Below are 17,973 nucleotides of genomic sequence, written 5' to 3'. Positions count from 1 at the left end.
TTGTTAGAGTCTCTGCCCTTTGTTAACTCTTAGCCACGAAAGAATGATACTGCCCAAATTCAGTATGGAAGAAAGAAAAAAAAGTTAAAAAAAAAAAAAAGTTGTGTTTGCACCATACAGTGGTAAAAATAAAGATTAATGATTGTGGTTGATTGCTGGAGCATGTAATTCCATAGTAATTCTTGCCACGCATCCATGGCTCTTAGAGGTGTCAGGCAAATCATGTACAGTGATCATGTACAGGCTCAACTCTGTCCCCTCTCCTTCTGCCTCTTCTTGGGACATAACTCTCACCCTCTCAGTCTCTCTATTCAGAGCTGTCACCAGAAATGAAGGAGAAGGCAGCAAAAGTTGGTGCACTGAGTAGTGTGTTCAAGAGCCCCCCCCCAGTCTAGGATTAATGGCAGTGTAAAAAAAAGCAAAATATTCTGGTTTTGCATTTCTGTAGAAGACTGGGGTGAGGATGCTCCAAAGCCATGGTTTCCTTGTTGGGCATCATTAAAATAAATAAATAAATAAATAAATAAATAAATAAATAAATAAATAAATAAGAGGTTCTCTTAGAAGAGGAAAGGGAAGAAAAAATCCTATGAGACTTACTCCTTATGTTGAGAGTCAACTTGAATTTTTGAAATCATGTAGGTGGTTTGTAGTAGCACTGCAACTACCTTGAATTCTGGCATTTACTAAGCACTTGGATCACCTGTGTCTTACACGAGGAATGTTTTTTTTGTTTTGTTTTGTTTGTTTTTTTTTTATAGAAAGTACTTTGCCGTGTCTTAAGAAGCAAATTATTATTATTGAAACATAGAAAAATATGTGGGGGGGTTGTTGATTTTTTTATTTGGTTAGTTGGTTTTGGGTTTGGCTTGTTGTTGGTGCTGGTGGTGGGCTTTTTTGTTTGTTTGTTTGTTTTTTCCTTTGTGGTGGTCCCAGTGAGTGTGGCCTAAACTATAAACGTTTTCTCAATACCTGTTTTAGGAATATTTTTTTAGTAATATTCAACTTATATATGCACACACACACACTTATATAATATGTGTACATGAAATGCAAGGCACTGTTTAGTCCTCTAAAAATTGTCTTTGTCATACAGATTTCTCCGTCATAAGAAATACTGCAAGCTGTATTGAAATAGATATACAGAAAGCTTTCAAAGCTGTTCCCTTTGAAGTACTCTCATTTCAAATAATAGATTCTTCATATCAAAAGAAAAAGGTTCTTAAGTGAATTTAATCATGTACAATTGTATATAAGAAATGAAGTGTTAAAAATGCCTAATTCACAGCAGAAGCTGTATTTATTACTCTCCAATTTATTTTCTCTGAAATAAGAAATTGATAAGGAGAGCGGCATAAAGTGGACATACTGAGAATCAGGACCTGGCTTTTTGTCTCTGATGGTGCCAGAAGTAAATGCTCTTGTTTCAACATGAAAAGATAAAAGATATTTTCCACCTTCTCCTCTTGAAATGTCCCCTAAAACATCTGTGGCTCAGGGCACTTATGAGGATATAAGTGTAGTTTGAGTGTATTTTATACCACAAAAATAAGGCAAGACTTCTTGCAGATGAGGAATTGACCTTACAAGTAAGAGTTTAGGCTTTGCTTTCAGATGCAGCAAAATATGGCTAGTACCGAATGTGTGTTATAACTTAACATATTAATAACTCTTCAGTTCAGTGAGTCTGACAAAGTGCCACAACTACAAGCCATGTGTAGCTTGTAATCTCTACTTGCAGCCCAGCAGACAGATAAAAACTCCATGACAGCACAGTGCAAAAATCCTAATAAATAAATAAATAAATAGAGAAGTTGCTGAATGAAATATCATCTAATATCATAATAGTCAAGTCCCTCAGTACTGAAATGTTTTTCAGTCACCTCTGCTCTCTCATTTCATTTCTCCAGAGACTACCAGCCATTTTATAAAACCATTGTGCACATTTTCAGGTACTTCAGTCATTCTACTACAACTAAGTTTAGTTCAAGTTTTGTGATTTTCTTACATTTGGGGACAGCATTTTTCAGATGAGAAAGTGCAGAAAGTCTTACATTTCTACCTATGTTTAATGACTAACATTTATATTTAAAAGGTATCTGCCTGAAATAACAAGAATGAATAAAGGGCCAATTAACTCTTTACTTCTAAATTATACTGTAGCTGCAATGATTCTTAGCTAGTATTACAGAATTGACAGCTTTCACATTATTTCCCTTGATGTAACTTTTCATTCACTGGAGTCATGAAAATTGATACTTCTAGTCAGCTTATTAAACTGGGCTAACAGGGAATACATGATGGAAATTTTTCCATCATCATTCTATCTTCCCTTAATTAACTTCAGTTCCTTGACTTCTTGCCTAAGAGAAATGCATAAAAGTTGATCTTATAGAGTATAGTGATCATTAGTAAAACTCTCTGTATTTCTTATAAATAATGCACATTCAATCAGTTCATCAACATTCTTCGAACCTTTTTTTTGCTAAAATATAATTTATTCTTAATCATGTAAATAAAAAGTGTAATAAATGTATTGATTTAAAAGTAGTGTAACCAAATCATAAAATTATTGTATGAAAATCCTTGTTAAAATTAAGAATTGTAAGATTTATTAAAAATATGGTAAAATGGAGTAGATGGATCCTGATATGAAGAAATATATGATCAAATAGTAACATGACAAGAATATGAGCATTTAACTTAAGCAGTCTATAATAGAAATTTTAAGATGGTTAGCATCAGTATTCCGAAGACCTGTGGCTATTTTTATGTGTTAGATAATTTACTTCCTCCTTATAAACAAGTTTCTGTTCTTTTGTTTTGCATGAATGAAAGAAGAAAAAATAAATCTGTCCATATGAAAATGTATGGCCCTTTTTTTTAATTTTTTTTTGAAAAAGACAACATTATCCTGAACTGATTAGTTGTTACTGGAAGTCTGAATTGTTTTGATTGAATCTGGATCTCCTGCCATGATTCTGCTTGCTCACTGCAGAATTCTGTGGTATCCATCTTTTGGATACCAAGTGTATGTACTTCGATTACTTTTTTTAAGTGTTATTACAACAAATGGCCTTTTAATTAAAATTCGTAATTCTTATTCTAGTCAAAGAACAAAAATCTATCAAAGATCTGGATCTGGATGTTTTTCTTTATCACAGTTTTCTGAAATAAACCACTTCCAAAGTGCCACTTTGGAGATGCGGGCTGCTGCATCTGCTTTGTTTATAGGACAAAGCAGAATTCTTGTCAGCAACAAAATAGTAATGGAGACACATTTAATATAGCAAACCTAAAGGGCTGAGCAGCTACTGAGAACTTAGAAGGAGGTGGCTGGAAGGTTTAAAACTGAAGGCAGTTATTATGATGCAGGCATAGGTTTAGGTGTCTCAAAAGTTTTACAGTGAAAAAATAAAAGTAGACAGTAAGTAGTCTCTCAGCATAAAATACTAATATTAGCTTGTAATATTTGGTAGCTCTGCTGCTCAGTTAATACTAGCAAATGGTAAGTCAGCAAACTAAGAGAAGGAATATGGCTCGGTCTTTTGACTTTTCTCACTTGCAATTTTTATTAAAAGAAGGAAAAAGATACTTGCCCAATATAGTCAAATTCCTTGCTGATATGAGCCATGAAAACTCTAGAGAGATCATTTGGCTTAGTGACAACATAATATATCCCCCAGTGCTTAGAAAATTTCTCATCTCCACCTAAACAAGTTTACATCCCTATTTAGAATAAAAAGTATACAAACAATATGTTCTCTCTTGCTTTACATTTCAATTAGGCTGGAATGTCTTACCAGGGGCCATATGGCTGTGTGCAGAGCTAGGCATTCTTCAGCTGACTTGAGAATGAACAAGAGTTACTGTTATGGTCTGTTATGCTGTAAAACTAAACTGTAATTCAAAGTCTGTAAGGGAGTGATACCCTTTCCTAAAACAGGATCTTAAAATCAAGACAAACTGGACATCTCTGAAAATTGTTCTGTATTTCTCAGGCCTTCTTTGTCACAACACCTGTTTGAAGAGGGAGAGAAGCATTTCTTCTTTTCATTCAGTGCAGTGGCTTGCATATGCCATTTCAAAGAATAAATTAAATATCTAAAGATGGTGAGCATCCAAGATATAATCTGGATGTATGCAGGAGGCTTAACCTGAGGCCCAGATATTAAGAGCACAATAAGTGATGTCAATACTTTCTGTTCACAGTCTGCACTGGACTCTGTTTTATCCTTCATGAGAATGATTTCTTATATACTTCAGGCAGTCGAGTAAAACTCAGTATTTCTTCATTACCGTTTTAAACATATTTTCAGCTAATTTTACAATACAAAAGTAAGGATTGGAAAAGATCCCAGTGGTGGGATCAAGCAGGTAAAGTTTGTGATCAGCAAATATTTTGAAAAGAAAAGAGCTCATGGCCAAACAAATAGAGCATTACTGAAAAATAGAGTCCTTTGTCCCCAGGTGCATTGTTTTTAAATTGTATCCAGTTCACTCTGCTCTTTGCATTCTGCTGCTGACATCAAATGGACATTTTGCAGTTAGTTACCTAGGCTGTGTCATAGATATATGTGTCCCAGAAGAGGCTAACCATATGAAAGTATCTTAGCAAAACCAACAAACCATTCATAATGTGTCTCCAAATACATGATGGAATTTTGTAATTTTGTAATAAAATTCCAATGGCAATCTCCACAGGTTCAGGGAGCTGCAGAGCCTGCTTCTGGTTTTGACAACAAGTGGGGTGGCTTGCTCTTTTTAGCCACTGGATGTAAAATCAAAGTACACTTGGAACAAGACTTTAAAAATTATTGTGATAGTGTGGGGTTTTGTTAGTTTGTTTTAAGTTATAATATTTGTATGTATTTATAGCCACTTTAAAGATGTTGGACCCAAGCCTTTGTGTATGTTGGAGTCAGTGAAGCTGGACTGGTATATGTCAGCTCTGCATCTGACCCATGATTACTATCTATGTGAGTCTGATAAGCAAAATTTTATATCTGTTTTACAGGCAGAAATTTTAAGTGGAAAATTCTGAACATAGCCTCTGGTACAGAATGAATCAGCCATGAATTGATGGTGCTGTCCTAGGAGGGTTGTGGCTCTTTCTTCAACTTTCCCCATTCGGTGTGCTTTGAGTCCTGCAGTGTTGAGATGCCCATGTAGTGTTTGTTCTCCTGTTTTGTCTGGGCAGAAGACAAGCCCTGCAGCAGTGGCAAGATGCTTAGCTGTAGGCAGTAAAGTCAAGGTTTTCTAGCTGAGTACCTATGTTTACATTCCAGAGTATCTGTGCTAGCATGTGTTGCTCTACCCTCAAAAAAAAAAAAAAAAAAAAAAAAAGAGAGAGAGAAAGAGAGAGATTGTCGTTAGCCCTAACCCCTTTTCTTTTTCTCTTTTCCCTTGCCATTTTCTCTAAGAAAATGAAAATGACACCATGCTTATATGAATTGAAAGTGGCAAGAAAGAAACAGATTCAAGGTGGGATTTCACAAGACAGCTGAGCTATGCTCTGACACTGAAGTCAGTCTGTTCAACTCACTGAATCAGTAGGAAACTAATCTAGGAAAATGAGTGACTGGCTTTCTTTCAGATTAGCAAATTTCAGATTTTAGTCAGAGAATTGCAAAGGAGAGGGAAGGACCATACAACCATGAGGTGGTGTTGAACAACAACAATAAATAAATAAATAAGAAAGAAAGAAAGAAAGAAAGAAAGAAAGAAAGAAAGAAAGAAAGAAAGAAAGAATCACCGAAGCCATTTGTCTGGTCGGCTGTTTTGTTTAAATATGTGCAACTGTGTTACCCAGTTTGGAGGTATATGAAGGCATGCTCTCATTTGAATTTTACTTTGACTTGTCTTGACTGAAGTGTGACTTTGTGGTATATAAATAGGAGCAGAGCATTCCTTAGATAGCAGTATGGCAAATCTCTGTGCTGGAGCACCCTGGATCTGCAGCATAGCCCCCACAGAATCTATAAAGTGAGAGCACTCTTTTAGCTGCATGGGCCAGTTAAAGATCTGCTGCCACAGTTGTTAGAAACAAGTACGTTCCAGTAAAAGGTGGTGACCATGAAAGCACTTCAACATGTACCACTGTAGTGGGATGCATGCTTGGCCTCCAGGTCTCTTGCAGAAGTAGCTCACAGGATTTAGTGAAATAGACAGTTCTGGAAAGAGTTTGCATTTGCTGTTTCTGATAATTTATACTGACAGTTACGTGAGTTCTGATAAGTGAGTAATGGGAGCAGACAGACTGAGAGTGCTCAAAACAAGGTAGAAAGGTCAGTCTGGACCCTCAAATTAGGAAAAGATTGACCATTGTATGTTCAACAGCATAGGCAGAGTTAATGTGAAGAATGAGTGGGGCAATGACTGGCACTAGAACACATGACTTTCTGTTCTTTGCTTCAAGCCAATCACCTTGACTTGTCCTATGCAATGGATCATGATTATTCATGTCTGTGTCCAAGCGAACTATGTCCATGGTACTCAAACCGCTGTTGCTGAATCAGGTGGCTAATGGTATTAAAAGTTATGTTCAGAGATACTATGATGGTTGTAAATTAGTGGATGTCTATGACCTTTCTGTATAAACAAAAAAAAAAAATCTCTGTGCCCTTTATAGTTGAATTCTGTTGTTGCTTTAAGGTGTTCTTGACAACTGCTTTTTGCTCCAAGTTTACTCAATGCCTAGCATAACCGACTACTGATGCTGCATGTTTCTGGATCAGTTGCTACAAAGCAGCACAACAATAAATCCATTTAAATATATTGGTCTAAATTACCTCCTGACCTTCAACTTGGTCCTATCAGCATCAGACCACAGATTTTCACAGTACAGCTTTTTCACTGTTTACATCAATACCAAAGATGTGTGCAAAGAGGTGAGAGGAGGTGCAGTTGTGGTAGAAGAATAATAAGGAACAAGGACATGACTTTAAATTAATGATAATAAGTAATTAATGTTAATGTGACAGAGAAGGGAGAACCAGTAAACCAGTGTTAAAAAAAAATAAAAAAAATAGAACAACTGGGATAGAAAAAAAAGGAGATAAGTTTGAAGAGAGATTTTGGATGCCATCACTTTAATGCCTGTAGGTACTTTGTAGGTACTTAAACCTTTTAAACTTTCCTCTGTGCGTCTCCTGCATTAATTAAGCTAATTACAAATAGGATCACGGGAAAGATTATGCAAGCTTGATTTTGATTGCCATATTGTGCTGAGAAATTGTTGATTTTCTTGGGGGGAGTACTAGCCACAGAGGAATATTTTCCAGAAGTGTATATGAGACAAACAAGGAATCCATATTTTTTTATTATTGCATTCATGCATGGAAACTGTGAGGCATCCTTCACTAAATGAAATACAGGAAAAAGAAATAACTGTAGAATGATGAAGAGTCACCCTGTTTTTTATTAGTCTGTGATTTGAGACAATGGCTGACATTACTGTTTATTTCCATTAAGTCAAGTTGTTTTGCAAAATTCTGGTTGGCCATAACTAATAACATCATACAGGAACTCTATAACTAACCTCAGCATTTATTTCTCTGCCTGTTACTCTGTACTATCCTGGTTTCCTCTTAGGATTTGTGTAAGCACTTTTGGCCTCATTGCAATCTCAGTCATGTGCTGCCAGTATTTCAAAAAGTACCTCCCACAAAAATGTTCCTGTATACTGAGTACAAAAATCCTGTGTTCTTCTGATGCACAGAAAAGGAGGGAAAAGATGAAGAGGAGAAGAAATTTGGAATTTTAAGTTCCTTTTCTAAAAAGTAAGAGAAAGAAAAAAAAAAAAAGATGTTTTGTGATATGGGCTATCTAGTATATGTAAGAACAGGGAAACAGTGTAGCTTTTTGGGGGAGAGGGGTATATTTTGCTAGCATTTGCAAGACTATGCTCTTAAAAGTGTAATACAATGAATAAAACTTGCAGAAAACAGGTGAATGTGGCTATATAACTGAGATATTTTAATAGGTCCAGTGAAAATTATTATTGCTACACATAATGAAAGGCCAGACTATCCTCAGCTTATACACAATTTTAATGAGTCTCTACTGCATTAATGAGAAAGAGAGAGGCCTAGTAGCACTATTCTAGATTAATGGGTATCCCTGAGGACAAAAATAATTGGAATTGAGGGAAAAAACTGTATGCAAGGCCTGTACCCTATTTGGAAGTTTGTAGGTGAGTCCAATTCAAGATTTCTTGCTTAGATTAACTAGCCTAGGAAGTTATTTTCCTATATTCTGTGAAAGAACCACACTGCTTGAGACAGCTCACCTGAAAATTATATTTATAAGAAAGCTGTCCACATTGGTAATGATCCAATTATATAGTGAAATATGAAATAATATTTCAATTAATAAAATATTGTCGAAATTCTTGTTACTGCACATTCCAGATATGCATCTGACATTACTTAAAGTCTCTGCAATTATTTAACTGAAAAATTGAAAATTTAGAAAAAATACAATAATATTTTTTTTCTTGCTTGTAGACTGGGTACTACAGCATCTCAGATCCTACTTACAGTTGGGTCTGACACAGAAAGACAGACTCTCTATCAATGCCTTTGTCTGCTAAAGATATTTCCCAGCTTTTATTTTTATTGGCCATATATACCTTTCCAAGGCTGAAATAAAAGAATTACAGCAGTTTGGATTTCTACAAAAACATCCTGTCTCAGCGGTCCACGGGTAAGCGAATAAAAACATCTCTTACACAGTTAATATTATAACTCATCACATTTTACGTCCTACAGTTACAATGCAGGCTAGTTTCTCTGTCCTAAAGGCCCCCAAGGCATCTGCACATGGTGCTAGGGTGTCACTAGCCCCTCACAGGAGCCCACCCAAAAATCGGACCATGTGTCGGAGAGTGTTGTCCAAATGTTTCATGAACTCTGGCAGCTCGGTGTCATAATCACTTCCCTGGGGAAGTGCCCGACCACCCTCTCAGTGAAGAACCTTTTGCTAATATTCAACCTGAGCCTTATTAACCATATCTTTTAACAAACACACAAATTAACAATAACCCAGGTAAATATAAAGGCAGGAATGCCCAATGGATGAGGCCTGAACTGGAGTTTGGAATTGATATATCCTTTGGGTGACCTTCAAATTTTTTTTTCTACCTTCACTTTACTTCTTGTGCTTTTTCCTCATTTTCCATATTATCTGAAATCATTGTACAATAGATCTTCAATGTTAAACAAGCCATTGATGTAGTACAAACAGATAATAATAACAATAATTCAAGTAATAATAACAACTCCTTTCCCCCTTCCCTCGCCTCTTTTTCCTTACCCTCCTCTCCAGACATACTTTAGAGCAGACACAAATAAACTGTGAAGGGGGCTTGAAATGTGTTGATTGGCTGTTAATATCTTCTGGTGGTTTTAATTACAGTATCTTCCACACCCTGCATTTTGTCAGATTTTCTTTCGCTACTGAAGTAATGTGACATGAGTTTCAGTAGGAGTGCAATAGTCACATATAAGTTCCATCAACATCATTCTTAAATTCTAACACGTTGAGTTTCTGTGCCAGCAGTGCTTACCTTTATGCAACCAAATCGCCAAAGCATAATCCTATTTGTGAAGTTTTTCAAAAGAACAAAAGCCATGTGAGGTAAAGGCACTGTTAAAAACAGTTGACTAACCTTAACTACAGTGCTGTTCCTAAATTTCCTTGCCTAATTCGTTTAAAAATGTATAAAATAGCAGGAAACCAGGAACCTGTGAGAACGTGTCTTTTGTCCAGAGTCAAAAATCACCCTGCATGTTTGGCTTCTGTCTATACAGGACTATCACATGTCCGTGTTTTCTTTTAATTTTCATCTGGATAAGTTCTTCTTTCCTGCCCTCAAAGATATGCGTGGGCAGATTTTTTTTGGCTGGTTCAGCCTGCATCCAGGTTGTTTTCAACCTCATCAGGGGCCAGATCCTGGCCTTTCTCCCTGAGCAAAGAGCCAAGTGAAGGGCTGGGCTCAGCTGCTGTGGTGCTCACATTAGAGCATCGCACGCGGTTGGTCAGAGTGGGAAGGGGTGATGACAGGGTTTGTAAAAACCCAGCAAGGACCTACAGGGCTGTGAGGCAGGGGGGCAGTCAAGCTGGAGAGAAGCTGACAGAGGTGGGCCAAGCTTAGGAGAAGCTTTGGGGCAGGGAGAAGGTGCAGAGGGTTGGGGTCAGAGGGTTGGGATCTCAGGGAAGACAGGGACCCAGGGCTGTGGGCAAGGGAGGGCAACAGAGGTGGGGTGAGACTTTGTGCTGAATGGCTGCTAGCCAGGGCAAGAGGAAGGGGAGGGCACTGCCAGGGAGAGGGACAAGAGGTTTTAGAGAGATTGGCAGGCGTGGGAAGGCAGGCTGGAAGCATGGGGCACAAAGGGGTCTCTGTAAACAAGGCACTGATATGAGCACGTCTAACCAAAACCTGCAGTGGAAGATGTGCACAGAGACAGCTCCCACACATCACTCTCCCCGTCTCAGCTGCACCAGCTCTCTTGCTCTGTGGAGTAATATTTGCCTTTTAGAGGCAAACAAAAATGATGAAAGGGCAAGGTCCATTTAGTTTCTTTACAGTAGTTTGATATCAGTTTGATATCCTAGCTTGCAGTGTATGCAGACTGCCTCTGAAGTTATCTTGCCAGCTAAAGGTCTCCAGTCATGTGTCCATATGTATGAAAATGGGCCTTCTGACCTAAAACCTTCACTGATGCTTGCAGGCATATGGCGCTAATTCAGATTTTCGTTTCTATGAGATAATCCCCTGACACCATGACTAAGCTTTGTAATTTATTCAGCAAAATGTCGCAGCTCCCTCTTGTTTTGTGACGTCTTCTTGCTGGAGCTTCGGGGCTTTGGTGTTTTTTTATTTTATTTTTTAAGATTTGATAATCCTATTTAACCCTCCTGCAAATGGGACCCCAGGGAGAGCTTTTCAGTTACACACAATTAGTTTTATAAAGAGCATTATTAAACCATCCATTAGCTGTTTTGTGTGTTGTTTTTGTGTGTTTTTTTAAAACTCCTTTATTAATAACAATAAAGGCTTTTGTAAGAAGAATAGAAGGTGGCATTATATGAAATGGTTTCAGATTCTAATAATAACATTTCTTTTTTGTGAGTAGAATTATGACATGAGCTTTCTTGTGTAAGATTTCCTTTACAATATATCACTCCTTCCCACCCCCCCCTGCATCCTTTGTTCCTTTCACGTTTTCCACGCTGATGGATGACAGGGCTGTGCTGGATCCTGAGAGATAATAAAGTCCATGAAAAAAGTCTGGCTGGGGTGCCATTTCCCTACCTAGACTTCAGCATCCAGGCCAGAGGATGACAACTCATCCCAATCAGCAGCTCTTGGCACTTGAAACCATGTACCAGGTAAGAGGCCATGGTCATTGCAGAGTAAATTCACAAGCTATCTCATGGGTGGGGGCACAAGGAAGCTGTAAAAGAGCCTGCTGGGATGTGAGGACTGTGTGAGACGTGTGCTAATGAGAGCACCAGGAGGGTCAGCGTGAGAGCAGGTGCCTGCCTGGTCCAGCGCTGCAACCTCCAGGGCAGTGTGAGAAATCAAGCAGGAGCCGGGTATGTTTGTCCCTGCCACATTCCCAGTATCTGATTCAGCATTGTACTCAGCTGGTGGCTGTAGACAGGCCATCACATTTTTCGATAAAGCTGACTAACTGCCTTTTGCACCCATTTATGCTATTGCCTTCAAAAACATCCCATAACAACTCATTCCACAGTTCCTCACTGTGTGAAAAGCTACTTCAACTTATTTTTAAACCCATTGCCTGATAACTTTATTGTTACAAGACATACCGAATAGTCATTGCTTATTCACTTCTTCCCTGTCAGTCCTGATTTTCTTTGTTCTCAGCGTATTGCATTTGCCAAGGCTGCAGTTTAGATCTTGTTCTGAATTTACCACAAATGTAATGTTTAAAATGCTGGAGTTTGGAATGGAGCTGAATGCACTTGTCTTTGCCTGGTCTCTTGGGACTACTGTACTTCCATCCTTACTCCTCGCAGGCCAGTTCATTTACATTTTAAAACCTGGGATTTAGAATGAATATGTAAATGCATCTTCCAGTTGGTATAGTAATTCCTGCTACTTAGTTTTAAATTAAAATCCAGATCATTAATTTAGGATTGAAGGTATAGGCTGTATTCCTGGACAAGTTGTTCTGAAAGGGTATCAAGTAACAATTTGATTTGAGAGAACTGAAATACATATATAATTAAAAACAATCAGCAGTATTATTTCTTTCTTCCAAAGGTTCAGAAGCTCCTGCTAGTTTTAACTGACCTTTCCAAACAAAGATTCACCTTTCCAAACAGGCCTGCATGATTCTGCCACAAAAAGGAGAAGGGGCACAACCCTGTGAGAAGGCCTGGCCACCCTAGCAAGCTCCGCAGACAGCCCTGTTCTCAGCAGTGGGTTCATTCTACTGCCTCAGGAGGTGATAAAAGCAAGTTACTTTTGCTTATGAACAGGCTAAAAGGAGTGTCTATCCGTGTTTTAACACAGAATTTTTAAATGAAGGAAAATGTGCATACAGGTATTACTCAATTCCCTGGTATTAATCCAACTGTGATCTTTCACACTGTGGAAATCTTCCTCTTTCTTTGTCTTACAAATGCAAAATAAAATCCATGCAAGATTTCAGTGGACAATATCATTTTCCCTTGTTTATTTTTTTAAAAACATATACTGTTATTAAAAAAAAATAGATAACATATATACATTTGCAACACATATAAAAAAGCACTTTCTGTACTAAGAAAAATCACCAGGTTATTTTAAGGACTACATCCCAATCCATACTGTCTTTAGACATTTACTGACAGCAGGAGAACCATCAGGAACAAGAGTCACCAACCACTCTAGGCTAACATCTTCTTTACAGATCTACAATTGGTCTAGAACTTCTCTGACGACTTTAACAGATGAGATGCTCTCTCCTGTTACTGTGCAGAATACCTCTTGCTATATGCTCTTCGTAGGGGAAAAAATAAATAAATCCAACACCCTTATTCTCCATAGCATTATCTTTTCATAGACAATTTTCATAGCTACAACCCAAACAGAATAAAACAGCACAGCCTTCTATTCCTATTTGTTTCAGCTGTCTGTAGCTGAAGATGATGATGAAAAAATAGGTTCACTGGGTTTAGCTGGGAACATGGCATTGCCATTTGTACTTCTTAAGAATAGCCTTTATTGTTTAGATTGATCTGCCATTGTTGGCTTGATCACTTACCAAATCCAGAAGTACTTTAGGAATAAAGCTTTAGAGCCAGCTCAACACAAAAAAAAAAAAAAAAAAAAAAACACTGTTGTTGCTTTGGAGCAGCTCAGTGTTTGCTTTTCACACAGCTTAGGTTAACAGGAAGAATTTGTGAAAAATCAGTCATTTTCACAAAAAGTGACTTAAAAATGACATTTGCCTACCCCTTCCCATTTCTCTGCCCTCTTCAGGAAAAGGGTGGCCCTTTTTCTTCCCTGGAGAAGTCAATGAAGAATGCCACTACCCATCCCTCAACCCAGAGAAAGTCTTGGGGAGTAGCTCTTTGATTGTATTTTAAAAGAAACTTTCTTTGCCCTCCCTAAGCCTCTGGTTTCCAAAAGAAAAGCAAGTGAAACCTAAGGAACTGAGTCCTTCTATAAATCCAGCTGGAGGACTAGAACTTCTTTGGGGAAATAATTTGCTTTTTCTCTGCCTTCTTGACAGCTGTTAATTTAGACACATGCCACCTCACCGTGCCACTGAATGGCACCGAGCTGAGTTGCCTCTGCACTACAATAACAGGAGTGTCTTCCAGTTTCACTGGAAAAAACATTGTCTCTAGTGCAAGTGGCAGCTAGATTTCCCTCACAGCTACCCACCATGGAGTGTGTCTGCCCCATCCAAGGGCAGACAGAGCTGCAGGAATCATTTTTCCAGTTTTCATGGTTAGGTGAAATCATAAAATTATTGGGTGCTCACACATTTTTCACTTGTTTGTTTAAGAAAAGCACTTATACAGATGTTAGAAAGATAGTGTAAGGGTCTTGTAAGCCTACACATATAAAGGAAAATTGAATGGAAACTGGAAGCAGAGGGTCATTTAAGGTGGAGACCAGGGTATTTTTCGTTGTCTCCTCTCAAAGAGTTGTTAATCTCACCCTGCTTCGCAGAAACCCAAGAAGGTATGTGTGCAGGCTCATGGGAAAGCTGTTCTCTCTTGACAGGGTGGGAGGAAAGGAGAAAAGGTCAAGAACAGAGTGTGTTTACCAAAGCCATGTGCTCCTCGCTGTGTGCTGCTGCTGAGTGCAGCTGCTTCCACTCTCAGCTGGCATTTTGTGGTTTTGAATACTAGAGCACTAAATAAAATATGGGGTTTTAATACCTTTTTTTTTTTAATGTATCCAGTGTGGGCTGCTAAAGTAAACAGAATATTGCACGAGTGCACATTTCATTCATATGAGCAGAAACTTAAAGCAGAAATGGGGAGAGCAATTAGCAACAAAATCCTACAGTACAGACCCTGGAGTACAGCACAACTATGGACAGATATAAATTCCCTGTTAAAGAAATATACTTGCAAGACCAGTTGCATAATGCTGCAAGCTAAGGAGAACACTGACTCACTAAGTCAATATTTGCTAAATCTACCAGGCCAAATTCAACTCTTGTTCTAGGCAAAAACAATTTTGCTGTTGTTTCACAGCAATGAAAGAAGCAGGCCTTGAGATTAAATCTGGGAAATCTACAAAAAATGTCCCTGGGTTGTAAATGTTATTTTAAAGAATTTATTTTAATTTTTTTTTTTTTAATTTATAGTTTTAATATTTCAATTTAGCATTTTACCTTTAAAGAAGCCTACTTTAAAAGGAGCCAGTATGCACCCTTTCCTTACTCAGCAGCATGACAGAGGAAGCCAACAGATACTTTCTCCCCTTTGGGGGGCTTCATTACAGCAAGCAGGAAAGAACAGCTGGTGTCTGCACAGGAGCACAAGATAACAAGAGAATGTTGTTTTATATTTACTTTGCAGCACTTTTTAAAACTGCAAAGGACACAGTATAAAATAGGTGCTAGCACCTGAAACAACAAAAATCTCTGATAATCTCCATCCTTGTTCTCCAGGTTTCATTGATCAGCAAAGACAATTACTGTTCTGTGGGCTGAATCCCTCACGCTGCTGCAAATCAGGAGCAAGTCCACTGAAGCCAAATGACTTCCATGCATGCTAATTCAGTCATGCCCTGATGCTTAAGAGTCTCTTGGTGAGTGAGCTCTTCCATTACTGGGGAAAGTGCTCTTTTGCTCATGGCTCCTCCTGAGCCATGCATACTTTGGGAAAGCTTAATGAAAGTAGAAAGGAAAGCAGGTTGGAGGAAAGAGGAGGGGAAGAAAAATTTTTACATGTGCTATTTGTTTTTAGAGTTACTAAAACTTCCTTCTTAGTAGACGCCATCTAAGAAAAGAGCAGAAGCACAGGTTCTGGGCTGTAATGCTACTATTTTGTGGTACTCCAGAACGAATTTGGCTTTGTCTTGTCAACTGTAAGTGACGACAGAACACCATTTTTCTTTTCAACTACTTGTCATGAGTATGTGCTGATGTTTCTGAATATATGTTGATCAAAGATAGTCAAAAGAGATTTAACTTTTTTGGAGCTACCACTTAACTAAACATTTATTTAAAAGCTTATGTTAAAAAATTATTAAAATAAGTCTGGTTAGCCTGTAGTCATTATTCAACCTGTATTTTCTACTTCGATAAAAAACTTAGTAATTGCAAGATTTTTACTGTTTGTATCTAAGCAGGGTTCTTTTTAGAGCATATGACTAATGAGAATTAATTGCTGCATTAAAAAAAAAAATCTAATGGCACCCCACTGTTAACTTTTTTTTTTGAGAAAATAATAGCAATTGCTCATATTCTTCACACTGTAAAGTAGAAAAGAATGATAAAACAGAAGAGAGTATTAGCTGTCTACAGCCTGTCTTGTCTGTATGTACCAAGCCAGTATTTCATATTAAATAACTTGAATTCCTGTTTTGGGACAAAATAGATTTTGCCCCAGTTGAGGACAAAGAATCCTAAAATTCTTTCAAAGCTACCCTGAAGCCATTGGTCTTATAGATGAGGGTTTTGGACATCAATTAAAATGTATTAAATATTTAAATTTTAATGTCCCTGAAAATAATGTAAACCTAGGCCCTATGGGCTACATTCATTTGTGCATGGCTCTGTTTCTAGAACTGATCTCCACTTAGAAATCAGTGCAATCAGAAATAGTTCCTAGTGGCCTATAGAATTCCAACCATTTTTGTTGACTTCACCAGTTTATTCCCCCACTCTTTTCTTTTCTCCTTGATAGTTTTTAGCAAGCTCTGGTAATCTCAGGTAGCTGTAGTTGAGAAGTATGGGCCTATACTCAACATCAACTCAGGTAAAACAGACTTCATTTAGCCCTGTTCTGGAACCATCGATGAAGCATAAATAACCGTACAGTTTCCAGGAAAATTTCCAAAACCATATTTGGTAGTCTATTCTTCTTCCTCGATTTTGGAGAAAGCACTTGCCCTTAAAACTTCCATGCAGTTCACAAGAATCAATGTTCCAGTTAACTCTCGCCACTGTTTTGTTACCGGGTTTTTCATTTTATCCAGGGCTGACTGCAGGTCTTGTAAGACATCCCTGTAACTGTCTCCATAATGTGCAGCCCATGTGTAGAGAAAGTCATACGCAGGTTTCCACATCATCTGCAAATAAGGGAAGAAATGATAAGGCTTAGCTACAGAAATCAAATTATTTAGCTAAATCTCTCCAACAGTGGAAAAGTAAGAGAAAAGAAAAAACAAAATAAGTATTTGGTCCCTAGCCACACTGAAATGCTTTATCATGTAGGGCATATTCTTTTAAAAACAAACTAAAACAAAAACAAAAACACTCCAGTAACCTTATGTATTTCATTTTTATGAAAGTCTTGAATTCTCAGAGAGATAAATAAGGGAAAGAAAAATTCTTCATTCAGGTGATTATCACCAAGTCAGAATATATCTGTGTCTGAAAGTAAAACTCAAAGCACATGGGTAGAAGGAAAATACTTGATCATTTTTGCAATTCATACACCCAGCAGCAGTTTTCCTATTTAGAGTTTCACTGTGCTTTTGGTAGTTAAAGACCCACTTTGTTTCATTAAGATCTCACTGTCCCCCTACTGTATTACTTAACCAGGACCTTTCAAACATACTTCCTATCTTTACAAAAATGTTTTCTGGTAACATCAGCAGGAAGATACACCTATTAAAACAAAACAAAACAGAAACAAACAAAAACATTCCAGGAACAGGGGAGCAAGAAGTTTTTATAATTAACTTCCTAAAATTACACGCAATTTAAAGTGTCCTGGAACCAATGAAGGAAATAAAAAACAGGTTACCACTGTTCCTTTTTGCAAATTACAATACGTTTAATTATTTTATGCCAAACAAATATGGAGCATATCCTTCCCAAATGCAATTTGTCATTTGCCGAGTGACATTAATGAAGATATGACAGCATGATTCAGATACCAAGCTGGACTTGCATCCTTCAAAGTGCTGATGTTGAGAGTAAGTTTGCTCTGTTTACAAACAGAAGGATTGTTTTCCCAGCTGCTGCTTTTGCAAATTTAACTTGGGTGACTAGTTCCCTTCTCCTCATTGGCAATAGAGGTTTTGCAAACAGCAATTGAGTTAACAATTGCATGGATGATGCATAAAGGCAAAGAAATCTTTCACTTTCCTAAATGGTACTACCATATGCTGTTTTAAAAGAAATACACTCATGTATTGTGATAAAAGCACATGAACGGATATGCACACATGTATGTATACACACAGATGTGATCAGAAAGTCTCTTAATTCTAAAAGATTTAACATCATCTCTTTTTTAACGAAAAAGCAGTTTTGATAGTTC

The 17,973-nt window shown here is 37.6% G+C and overlaps 1 protein-coding gene and 1 long non-coding RNA gene across 3 annotated transcripts in view; one reads left to right on the top strand and one right to left on the bottom strand.

Moving 5' to 3' along the window:
• The first annotated feature begins 2,634 nt into the window (after positions 1-2,634).
• On the top strand, positions 2,635-13,759 carry LOC310894965. The gene is made up of 2 exons (XR_014580319.1): positions 2,635-7,781; positions 8,508-13,759. It is a non-coding gene; the product is annotated as an uncharacterized lncRNA (long non-coding RNA).
• MACC1 (MET transcriptional regulator MACC1) overlaps positions 11,003-17,973 on the bottom strand; it is a 36,880-nt gene continuing 29,909 nt past the window's right edge. For both annotated transcript variants that reach the window (XM_083825697.1, XM_083825696.1), the window contains exon 5: positions 11,003-16,774. In XM_083825697.1, the coding sequence (XP_083681823.1) occupies positions 16,559-16,774 (216 nt within the window). In that variant the 3' untranslated portion in view covers positions 11,003-16,558. The remainder of the gene's footprint in view (positions 16,775-17,973) is intronic.

This window comes from Anser anser (assembly GCF_964211835.1).
Source record: "Anser anser genome assembly, chromosome: 2".
NCBI lineage: Eukaryota > Metazoa > Chordata > Aves > Anseriformes > Anatidae > Anser > Anser anser.
This window is presented reverse-complemented; position numbering and strand designations above follow the sequence as displayed.